The 12,052-nt window shown below is 57.5% G+C and overlaps 1 protein-coding gene across 1 annotated transcript in view; it reads right to left on the bottom strand.

Annotated features, from left to right (window-relative positions):
* Window positions 1–4,557: 4,557 nt before the first annotated feature.
* Window positions 4,558–12,052, bottom strand: part of KAZN (kazrin, periplakin interacting protein) — a 380,404-nt gene continuing 372,909 nt past the window's right edge. Inside the window, exons 11-15 of the mRNA XM_037165744.2 lie at window positions 9,913–10,144; window positions 9,372–9,473; window positions 8,633–8,799; window positions 6,109–6,223; window positions 4,558–4,722 (exon numbers count right to left, since the gene is read on the bottom strand). Of these exons, the coding sequence (XP_037021639.2) occupies window positions 4,558–4,722; window positions 6,109–6,223; window positions 8,633–8,799; window positions 9,372–9,473; window positions 9,913–10,144 (781 nt within the window). The remainder of the gene's footprint in view (window positions 4,723–6,108; window positions 6,224–8,632; window positions 8,800–9,371; window positions 9,474–9,912; window positions 10,145–12,052) is intronic.

Consider the following 12,052-nt stretch of genomic DNA (forward strand, 5'->3'; position numbering starts at 1 on the left):
TGTGGCCAGCTCTCTGCTCTAGCGGATGTCCTTGCTCCCACTCTCCAGCTCACCACTTGGAGAATCCAGGCACCTGCTCTGTGCCTCAGTTTCGCCGTTTGTCAGGCGAGAAAAATAATGCCTCCCTGAAAGAGCTCTGGGGGATGGAATGGGCAGAAACACGTGCAGCTGCATTCTCGAGGCGGGGTGGTTTTGCCTCCCCAGCGGGCGTTTGGCTGGAGAGAGGCAACATGGCCCCTGGCTGGGGGGCCGTCAGGGACGCTGCTAAACATCCTGCAAATCACAGGACACTGCTGTCCCCCAGCAGCGTCTGTCCAAAATGTCAGTAGTGCCCAGGTGAGAAACCCTGCCATGTGGGACAGGACAGCGCCCTGTCTGTATTAGCGGTTATTAAACTTGGCCTCTGGGTCAGACGGCCCTGAATTCTTAGTTCTGTTGCCGGTGCTCCGGTGAGCTGCTGGGGGTGTGGATTCAAGTTTCTTTCCCTCTCTGAGTAGCAGGGGGCTGCTGCCCCTGGGGTCCCGCTGCCCTGCCCCACCTGCTAGGGAGGGGAAGGAGCCAACCACCCACAAAGAGGAAAGCTCTCTGGCCCCGTGAAAGGATCCCACACTGTCCCCCTAAGAGCCACAGAACACTCTTCTCTCAGTGCATTGTCCCTTCTGGGCTTGTGGCCAGGTGCCGACCCCGCCTGGCTCAAGCCAGTGAGGTTCCACCCTAAGACTTTCCTGGAACTACCAGTCACAGGCTCTGTCCTGTGTGGGGCTGCTAAGCTGTCGGTCATTTTGCCGGCAGAGGAGGCAACCTGTCTGGGAATGAATTTGATAGAGAGGAAAGCAAAACCAAGAGATAAGGAGAGGTGAAGATCCTGAAACAGCATTTCACACTGAATGCAACCTTGTCCAACCCAGCCGTGGTCCTGGGCTGTTCTTCACGTAAGCCCGTAAACCCTTTTATTTTTAAACCAGTTTTTGAGTTGGGTTTCTGTCACTTGTCACCGGCTAATACGGATCTCCTACTTGTTCTGTCCTAGAATCTTTTTTTTTTTTTTTTCAGTTGGAAAAGTTTCCCAAAAGGAGAGAACATACCTGGGCTCCATTTTTGAGCAATGCCACAAGGTAAGGTAAGTCCTAAACTGGAAGGTAGGGGAGGGTGGGATTACCAATTTTGCAGTGGGGGGTGCAGGGGGTGGGGAGGGACCAGCCTGAAGTTTGGGGGCAGATGACTGTGTTTGCGCTTCTTCCTGGTGATTTCTTAGCTTCGTAGAGCTGGGCAGGCCCCTCAGCCTTTCCAACCTCAGTTTCTTCATCCGTGCAATGGATTCATAACCTCCTCACAGAGGCTGAGGGGAAAATTAAATGAGAACACACAGAGAGAAAGGCCACTTCATCGTTAATAAGCGCTGTGCAGTAGTATTTATTGTTACAGTGTTAAAATTCACTCTTGGGAAGACATTTGGGGCCATGACCGGCAACCAGCGGCCAGGAACATCAGCTGTGTTCATGGCCCACTCGCCTCCTTGGCAGCCCCCAACCCACTCGTGTGGGAGGGCCTGGGAAATTCTCCCCTCCAGACAACCATAGACAACAGTGTTAGGTTCAGAGGGTGCTGCTTCCTGTGGGGTGTTTTTTCCCATGAGGTGTTTTTCCCACGAGTTTTTTCCCCCCCACAGGGTTTTTTTTTTCCTGCCACTAAACTGTCATGAGCCTGTCGGGGCCTCAGAGAGACATGCAGAGGTGACAGTGCCTGGAACACACTGGTGCTGGTGGGCAGGGGAGGGCTGGCCTTGCGGAAACCCAAGGCTGGCTGGGCGCCCCTGCAGTGAGCCTAACGTCCTGTCTTGCCCAAACCATCCCATGCTGCCAGACCCAGGCCTGTTCAATGACCCCAACGTTCGGGGTCATTATTCCGAAGCCCCTCCCCCTCCACTGCATCTGGTCAGGTTGTCTCCTGCAGCCTGCAATGCTGACAGACAGATTCCTGGGGGAAGGCTCTGTTCAGCCAAGCACAAAGGGGTCTCTCGGAGGCATCCAGGGTCAGAGAGCTGAGTCTGCCAAGCAGGTGCCTTCCGATGGCTCTGCCTGCCCTGGTTCTCCTCGGCCTCTGACCCCCAGTGCCCCTTCTCAAGGGGCAGCACCTGCAGGCCGGGGGACAGCACCTTCAGGGAAGCACTCTGTGTTGTTCCTGGGTCCAGCCCGTGAGGACCCAGACCACGACTCAGGCTGCTGGGACGGGATGTGGCAGGCCAGCGTTCTGCAGGTGGCCACTCCGCTGGCCTTTGCCCACGAGCAGCCGGAGCTTTCCGCCCCTGCTCTTCTGCCCGCCCTCAAAGCGGAGTTGAGAGTTTTTCCAGCAGACAAAGCCCCCCTAATGCGACTCTGTGTGGAGGTGCCTTTCAGGTTGCCCGTGTTGCCCCAGGCCGCCCAGCCTAATGGCAGCCCTGCCAGTGACCCCCAGTGGTCTGCTTGCTCATCTTGTCCTCAAAGGGATGGAGTCCGGGAACAATGAAAGCTTTATTTCTGACAAGTCGGGTGAACGTTAGTTTCAAAAAAGGGTGGCCTGCGCTCAGCCACCCCCTGCGGGAACAACTGCCCTCCTGGTTTGCTGACCCCCAGAGGCAGGTCCTGGGGGGCCGGGTCACCTGGCCTGGGTGCTGGCTCAGGAGCGACCAGGGACACCAGTGTAGCTGGGGGTTTTGCTCTCCTTCCCGGGCTGTGGGCTCCACCGCGTCAGGTCCCGTGAGTGGCTGAATGCCATACAGATTGTGGGGTTCGGAGTCTCTGCAAAGCCGAGGCAGCTAGCAGAGCTTCACCCCTCAGTCCTTGGAATCAGAAATGTGTCCCCAGGAGGCCAAACATTCAGATGCAACCTGCCCACCCACTGGGCATTTGGTTCCCAGGGGGAGAAAGGCTGTGCTTAGGTCAAGGTGAGAGAGAACGGCTTGGTCTCCGAGTCGGGGAGGTGTGCTCCTCAGGAGGCAGGCGCCGGGCTGGGGACCTCGGGCTGGGGAACCCGAGGAGGCGGACACCCGCTGCGAGTGTTGGAAATTCAAACGGCGTCTGAACTCTCCCGGCAGGTGACTTCAGTAGAAGTGGAGCATCACGGTTCCAGTGACTGATTCGCTTTGATAACTGAAGGGTAAGTACAACCCCAGTGCACACCACCTTCCCACATCGTCACTCGGCATGGAGGTCCAGGAACTCAGTCAAGCCCGAGCGCTTGAACTGAACTGGTTTTGGGGGGTTGTGTGCGTGGGATTTCTCCCTCTTTGTGTGGTTGAGCCCTGTGGGGGGCTCTAGAGAATGGAAACATTAAACATTCTTTGTCCTCCTTTTGCACACGGCTTCACGCATAACAGAGTTAGAGAGAAGCATCTCCATGTCAGCTCTGTGGTTGTAAGTGAGAAATGAGACAGCCCCCCACCCCCAACTTCCCACCCCTGTCCTGAGAGGTTACGAAGTGTGTTACAGACATTAGCAAGGGTTAACCCTCACGACATCCCTGGGAGGGAACCGGAAGTACAGTAGATGAAGCGGTCCAGGCACAGAGCGGTGAGGCCACTGGGGAGAAGCCGCCCAGCAGAGACAAGCAGAGGGCTGCAGGGGCTCCCCACCATCTTTACGACTGCGCTCTGCGGGATTCATCCGGGGACATGGGCGAGCACACCTCTGTTTCGGGTGACAGACGTCCCAGCAAAGGTTTGCCAGGTTAACTGTGAGCGCCCCCTGCCCCCCGTCCCAGATCTGTCGCCATGTTTGGTGCAGTTGTCACGGAGCCGACCTGGTCGTCCCTGGTCCTGCCGTCACCATGCCCTTCACCCCGATGACAGGCTGTCTGCCTCTCCTGGGAAGGTCACCTCTAAGCCCCACCCTGCATGGATCGTTCTCCTGCCCCCACCTTGAGGAGCTGCCGGGGGAGGATGGGGAAATAGCTTTTGGACATGTCCACCCACGTGACCCAGGGTTTTTAGGGTAGAGGAAATGACTTCCCTGTTTTGCTTTCTCCCAAAAGGGACTTGGTGACCTGAAAAAGAACCCAGACTCTCAATCATGGGGACAAGGATGCAGGCGAGGGCACCTCCCTCCATGTGACATCTCAGCCAGAAGGCAGCATTTCCTGTCACCTCACTGCCTGGGTCACGTGTGTGCTGGTCAGCCTCAGGCTGTGCCTGCTCAGACTACGGTCACTGCTGGGAGCTGCGTGCCTGGCTGGAGTCCCACCTGCTCCTCCTGGGAGGGTGTTTGGGGACCTCCTTCCACCATGGCAGCTGGGTTCAGGGCTCCAGGACAACGGTGGCCAGTAAGTCACTCTGAGGGGCGCCTGGATTTTAGAGGGGCTGGGCACGGTGACAGGTCCTCGTGGTCGGCACTGTCCCGTGGAGCAGGAGGTCCACAGTGGGGTCTCCTCCTTTCCTGTGCTCCTGTCTGAAGTGGCGGCAGCGTGTTGGGGTTTTTCCAGGACCAGAGGAGCATGCTCAGCCTGCGGTCACTATGTACAGTGGCTATGCGGCTACTCTTCCTCCAGGCGAGACCCCGGCTGGATCCCGCGGGGCACTGGCCCTTACACGTTGGTGACCTCCAGGCCATTGTAGCCTTCCAGGCGGCCCTGCTCGGGCCCGCCCTGCAGGTCATCGTCCCCGCAGTCCTCGTTTTGAAGAGAGCCGTAGTCTTCATGGAAGTCGGGCTCCTTGCTGCTGAAGCCCCTTCCTATCTTCCCCAGGGGCAGCTGAGAAGAGAGGAGTGAGACCAAAGGATGGGGGAGGGGTAAGAGGAAAGGATTGACTTTGCAGGTCTGGGGAATGGGGGGGCCTCCCATCCTCACTGCTGTGTGACCTTGAGTAACTCATCTAACCTCTCTGTGCTTTTCCTGTTCAAAATAATACTCCACTGTGAGTTAACATCAGGAGGGAGCTTCATGTCCCCACATGGAAGCAACCTCACCAAGGGTGAGGACAGATACAGTGTTTCTGACTGTCCACCAGTCTCCCACCTCCCTCCTCGGTGGGAGAGCCCTTGAGAACAGGTGTGACAGAGCAGAGTTGAGCGTGGGGGGCGGGGAACACTAGCATGGCCTGGCGTGGCAGGAAGGGCGTGGGTGGGTTTTAGAGGCTCCCACACCAGGGCTCTCAGATCCCTGCTCTGCCGAGTCCCTGCTGTGTGACCTTGGACAAGTGACTTGCCCTCTCTGCACCTCGGTTTTCTCAGCTACAAAATAGGAATAGTAATTCCTGTTTTTTTCATTATTCCCCCTGCAAAATGAGCATCTTAGATATTTTTCCCCTTATCACACTCCGGCCATGAACTTATACCACAGATATACCGAGTTTCAGTTTATGGACAGTTTGTGTACCTCTGCTAGTTACTCTGTAAAAAGAGTAAGTTTTTTTTTAAATTTCTGCCTCCCGCAGACCAATTATTCACTCTTTTGAGGGTGTTGCCCTTAGTGGCAATGCTCATTCTGGGTGGAGAGCGCCTTAAGGGGAAGGTGGTAACTAATTTATGCTTATCCCCGGTGCTTAGGGTGGTGCCTGGAATGCTGTCCGGGACCCCCAAATGTCCACTGAAGCAAAGGGAGGGTTTTGGGGTTATCCACTCCTGCCATCTGTGTCTACGCACTTCATCCAGGGCCCTGGGTCGCCTGGGTCACCTGGGTCGGTGTGATCGGCCCGGAACTGCGCACGTATTCGCCCATCAGCGCCCCGCCCCCTCTGATGCTATTGGTCCGGTCACCAGAGTTCAATCTGTCAGCGGTTCTCAGAGCCTGGGGCATTTAGGAGCCTTCAGGGCCCCTCGCACCAAGGGTTTCCCCCCCATCCCAGCGGCCCTTTGCATCCAGAGTGTGGCTGGGCCCCAGAATCTGTGGTGAGCACGCGCCCAGGCAGCGAGGCTGCAGGCAGGAGAGAGCGGCCTCTTGAGCCTCTACTCTGAGCTTTATGGGGCTTCTGCATCACATGAGCCCCTTGAAGGCGACGTCTCGGAGCTGCACCTGTGTCCTGGCCCATTGGCCCCTGCACAGGCCAACACAGGAGCTGGGGAAGGGCCGGCAGACCCAGACCACAGAAAGCCCTCCCCGGGCTGCAGGACTCACAGGTGAACGCGTGGAGCGACTTACCCGGCCAGTCTTGTGCTTGAGACCGCTGCTGTTCTCCTCCCTCCCGGCCCGGGTGACGCTGGAGGCCCTCCCGGGGGGCGTGCCGAAGCGCTCCGCCTCCCGGATGCCCGTGGAGCTGGGGGAAGACCCATTTCCAGTGAGTGGGGGGGTCCACTCAGCCACTGCCTCGCAGAGACCTGCACACTCACACGTCAGTGACTGGCTTGGGGCGGCGGTGCCCCTCGGGCTGTGTGCTCTGTAAGGGGGCGATAAGGGCACTTCTCTCCTAAGGTCACTATGGGGATTAAATGAGATGATACTCGCAAAGGGCTGAGAAGGGGCTGGGACACCACGGATAACTGCTATGATTACATCTCACTGAGGCCGTGAGGGGCACAGACCGAGTCTGAGTTCCCTTAGCTATGTCCTTGTGCCAGCTGAGGACCTTGCTGGGCCTCAGTTTTCTCATCTGTACAATGGAGCCCTGCATGCGCCTCCGGTCCTAACAAGCTTTATACACAAATCAGAAGGTGGCTGCCTTTGTGGTGTAGACAGGATGACGGGGATGGCTCTGCCACCACCGCGCCACAGTCTCTCTTTGTTTTCTACAGCAGCTGAAACCCTACCTTGTTGCTCCCTTGGATGGAAATGTGTGAATATACAAATGCTTCAGGGAATAAACCAAGCACAGGACAAAGGTCTCTGGAGGCTTGCCATGGCTTATTGAAAATTTCTAGCCACTCTGTGAGACCTCCAGGGAACGGGATGGTGGAAGGGTCAGTTCTGGTGAGGGAAGGTTCTGGAGAACAGGGCATTCCAATCCTGAGTCATCTGAGACCCTAGAAGGCTTCGTGGTGTAGGAAGGAAGGTCCTCCGTGGGGCGGGCTGGCCTGCAGTCCGACTCTCACCCAGTCAAACCAGGATTTCCCAGCCAGGATGGAAGGAGAGAATATGCACTGAGAGCCAGGCCTGCTGCTGCCCTTGGGTTCCACACCCACGCGGGCTCCTTCAACCCCTCGGAAGCCCTGACAGGGAGCAGTGGTTACTTCCATTTCAGGTTGGGGAGCCGAGAGCAAGATTCCTGCTGCAATAGAATCATGCAGGTGGTGGCGGAGGAGCCAGCATCCTGCCCCCGATGCCCCGCCCCTCAGTCCCACAGACCACGCCTCCAGATGCCGAACCCCGCCCCCCTGTGCCGTCTGGGTGCTCACGCTCAGTGAGTGTTTGGGGTGGGGTGGCCAGGGGATCATAAGATACCACTTTCTCATGGGTGCCTGAAAATCTCAACAGGCCCCTTCCAGCCCTGCTTGGGTGACCTGCCGAGTGGCCCAAGAGTGTCCCCTCTTGCCTGTCGCTCGGGCTTCTGGGACCCAGGCTGGAGAAGCCTGGCGGCCAAGGAGGTGGAAAGGCAGCCAGGCCTCTGGTTCTGTGCACCTGGGAGTCAACTCTCAGAGTTCCCAGGGGAATCGCTGGTCTCCCCTGAAATGCTAAGGAGGACCCGGAGCAAACACACAAAGGGGAACCCCGTGGACCCGCTCAAGAGGAAACTGATTCACCGACAGACTTCAGTCTCCACGCGAGGCCCGGGGATGTGAACTCTCCGTTATTGTGGGGCACCCTCGTGTCCGGTGTGCTGCATGCCACTGGCCTCCGTGAATTTTTGTTACAGGGCCTTGGGGGTCACGTCTACTGGGGAGCGGAGCCAGGTCTCGTGGGCCCCCCTGGAGCTTCCGCATGGTGGGAGGTGCCAGCAGGCCAATGACTCCTGCCCCGTCTTTACTGAGCCGTAGCACCTCCCTGAAGCCTCAGTTTTCTTGTCCATAAAATGGGCGACGACCCCTTCTCACTTGGCTTCTCTCACGGGGACGAGGATCGAATGAACTAAGGGATGGGACTGTTCTTTGTCGGTGATAATGTGCAAAGTAAGTGTGTCACAGTCCCCCCAACCTGGGATCAGTCTGGGATAGTGTCCTGGGTTAGCCCCGATCTCTATTTGAGCACACAGCAAGTGTTCAATAAACAGTCATCTGACCCCAGCTACGGTCATCTGAAGGGGTCGGCCCACTGGGAGGACCCTCGCTTATCTGTCTGGGGCTTTATCCTCTGATCGCTTTTCAGATGAGGAGACCAGGGTAGGTGGATTGACATGGTCTATTCACCTGGACCACGGAACACCGTTCGTATGCCCATCCCTTTTTCCAGACCTTTGTCCTCACGATGATCCCTGCCTGGAGTGGCCGCCCTGACACCTGGCACTCACCACTAAGGCTGGCACCAATTGTCCCCAGCTCTCAAAGCCACCCTTATGCGGCCTTTGCTTACAACTTGACTCCAGACCTGACTGTCCCTCTCCCTCTTCGGTCCACGACGTTTGGACTAAAGCACTTTACTTCTCTGAGCCTCGGTTGCCTGATTGGTAGGTAAGAGGACACTGACCACCGTGTGGCGAGGGACATGTAGGGCCCAGTGAACAAGGGGCTGGGATGGGAAGTCAGGGCCACCCTGCTCCGGAGCCCGGGCACGGTAGCCCGCAGCCCACACGCACCTGGCTGGGGGGAAGACGGCGCTCATCTCCTCCGCCAGGTGTCTGCGGAGGATGTGCTTCCCGCTGGGGATGCCCAGGGCGGTGGCCATGGCCTCGGCGTTGAACGTGGGCTCCAGCACCAGCACGGCGCCATGGACCCCGCTGTTGGTCAGGTTGTCCGCGTACTCCTAAGGACAAGGACGAGGTTGGTGAGCCCGAGGGGCCGCCCTACTGACCTGTGGGGGCAGCCTGCTGGCCTGAGGGGACGCAGCTCAAGATGGGGATAGGTCCCCAGCAGCAAGGGCTTGACCCCTTGGGGGCCAGTCATGTAATAATGAGGGGGAACCCTAGCCTCACTCTTTGAGGGCCGTGAGGGTGGTGACCAAGACTATTTTGTCACTGACTAATGCCAGCCCTTGGCGGGCAGCCCATAAATACTTGAATGGGAAGATGGGCCCGACTCCACCCCACACTCGCTGGGGAGAGAGAGGGTGGCTCAGCATCCTCACCCCCACGGTGAGGAAGACATCAGTGCTGGGGTTCCTGTTGTGGGGGAGGGCTGAGTAGCTCCCTCCTCTTGAGTGACGGGGGGGGGCAGGGTATTCCTGCCAGCCTGGGTAACGATGCCCCAGCTCACACAGCCATGCCCCAGCAGAATGCTGACCTGGCGCGGACCTTCTTGGATATTGATTTGCACGCAGACGTGCATGGGACTGGCACCTGCCTGAGAGCCGCCCCCACACCCGCCAGCACCCCTCACCTTCAGGTCGATATCTCGCACCCATTTGAGCACCCGCTGGTTGGTCCAGACCACAGGGTCCGTGTTCTGTGTCTCGCAGCGGGCCCGGCGCTCCTGGAGGGCCTGGTGGGGACAGACACAGTGGGTTAGTCTGGGGGACAAGGGGGCAAGCTGAGGTCACATGGGGAGTGAGGGGCCATAGTGCTCAGGGGACCTCAGCTGGCCTGTGAGGGGGTAGGCAGTGAGACCCTGAGGAATGACACTCCCCGTCTCTCTTGGGTTGAGCACGGGCCTGCCCCATGAATAAGCAGTCACTGGAAGGAAATATGGAGAAAGGAAGGAACGGGTGCAAGCCTGGATGATGGACAGACAGATGGATGGATTCTCACACGCGTGGGTCGGTGCACAGCTGCATGAGGGCTCGGCTGGATGCACAGATGCGTTAATGTTTGGATGGACAGATGGGTGGGTTGGTGGGAAGGTGGTTGGATGGACAAACAGAGAATGCCAGAGGGGGAAGCAAGGCTGTGGAAGGGGCTGCGCCCCACACCCTGGTTCTCACCTCTCTGCTAAAGTTCACTTGGTACAGCAGCTCGATCCCCAGCAGGATGCTGACCTGGTGGAACTTCTTGGACACGTTCAGGTGCTTCTCCAGGTCCCGCTTCATCAGGGAGTTCAGCATCCGCCCATCCACCAGGTGGTTTTGGAAGGCCTGGGAGTACTGGGACAGGCCGATGTCATTCAGCCAGGCCTTGGCCACCCAGTGATGGTCCAGGTCAGCAGCTTTGGACAGGCTGGTGAAGAGAGACATAGCCAGAGAGAGCGGTGGGTGGGGAAAGGTAGAAGAGATAGAGGGACAGATGGAAATGGTGCAGAGATGAGCAGAGGTGAAGAGAGAAGGGGAAAGCAATGGTTGGGGGGAGGCAGGGAACCAAGAAGATCAGAGAGGTAAACAGGAACAGGCATGGAATGGAAGAAAATAGGAAGAAAGGGATGGAGGGGAGAGGGGGTAAGAGGGGGAAGGGAGAGGGGAAGAGAGAAGAGAGAGAGAGAGGGAGGGAGGGAGAGCCCCAAAGAACAAAGGGAGCCAGAGGGCAGGGGGGATAGGAAAAGAGAAAAGACCACATTCAGACACTGATTGCGACAAGGGACCGCAATAGAGCAGCAGGGGCATATGCAGCAGGAAGCAGCCCAGGGGCTCTACAGAACCTGGGGCCCACAAAGCCTTGGCCTGGCCCATGTATGCGTCCTTGGACTTCAGCCAGAGCCACACAGTGGCACGTCCTGGGATCAGAATTAAAGCCTACATTTTGTCTGTTCTAAGTCCTCTCTCCTCCCCGCCACACCTCAGTTCTCTTTGTATCCCACACAGAACTTACCCCATTGCCACGCACACAGTAGGTGCACCACAAATACTTCTCAATCGCACGCAAGAGTGGATGCGCCTGGCAGGGATAGTCCAGTCTCATCCACTCGGCTGCCATTCCCAGGATCGCCACACGGTGGCAGCCTCGCAGAAGGAATAAGGACAGCATCTCCCACCCCCACCTCCCGGACTTGGAGAAATGACCAGATGGGCTACCAGGTAGGGGAGCAGCGTCATTGTGTAAGTGAGAACTGCAGGGGACCATGAGCCAATCATAATGTGAAAGCAAGAAAGGAAAACGATGGACTTACAGCGTGGTGCCACCCTCCTTCCCAGGCCTGGAATCAGGACCAGCGTCCTTCCCTTCCCACCAGGTAGAAGCAATGCCCCCTTACTCCTTCCCAGCCTGAGCCATGGACACTGGGAGATGGTGGGAGGCTTGTCCCTGTTCACCCTTCTCTGGGGGCTGCCCTGCTGTCCACCCAAGCTGGAGACCTGGGTTGGATTTTTCAGTTCCACCCGACTCAGTTTCCTCCTTTGTACTCTCCACCGCTCCCTCCAGGTACCACCTTCTCTCCCCCGGGCTTTGCCTGCTGACCTGTGCCCTCCCCAGTCCCTTCCCCCAGACAGAGCTGGCAGATCATGTCACCCTCCTGCTGTGGGTCCTAACTGGCACTTCTCTGTCCTTCGTCCAAGAATGGACGCCCTGTCCTGCTGCCCTGTCCTGAGCACCGGTCCCTCGTGACCCCTCCCCTCCTTTCTCCCTCCTCACGCTCTCCATCTCTGGGGGACACCCATTCCCCGAGCTCTGGACTATGTCTGCAAACAGGAAGTCCTAAATTCACACCCCTCCTCTCTTCTGAGTCCCAGATTCGGACTAACTGCCCTCTTGACCTGTCCTGGCTGTTGTAGCCACATTTTGTGGGCTCCAGTTAAAATTCCCCATCCTCAATTGCCCCGGCTCTTCCCTCTCCTATCCTGGCCTTCTGTCAGGTCAGCGTGTCTGTCCTTCTCTCTCCTTCTCTGAGTTCAAGGCCCAACCACCTCTGGCATGGATTTCTACACCTGCCTCCTGACTGTGCCCACCCCTTTGCCCCTTCTGATGCACGTTCCCCGTGGCTGCCAGATGGACTTGTAAAGACATCAATTAGGTCACGTCACTCCTCTTCTTAAATGGCTCCTGTGGAGGAACCTTAAATGCCTATCACTAAGTGAGAGAAGCCAATCTGAAAAGAGTACATACTGTATGATTCCGAGTATATGACATTCTGGAAAAAGCAAAACTATGGAGATGGTAAAAAATGAGTGGTTGCCAGGAGTTAAGAGAGAGGGAGGG

This window comes from Artibeus jamaicensis, unplaced genomic scaffold (genome assembly GCF_021234435.1).
Source record: "Artibeus jamaicensis isolate MK-2021 breed Jamaican fruit bat unplaced genomic scaffold, CSHL_Jam_final scaffold_847, whole genome shotgun sequence".
Classification (NCBI taxonomy): domain Eukaryota; kingdom Metazoa; phylum Chordata; class Mammalia; order Chiroptera; family Phyllostomidae; genus Artibeus; species Artibeus jamaicensis.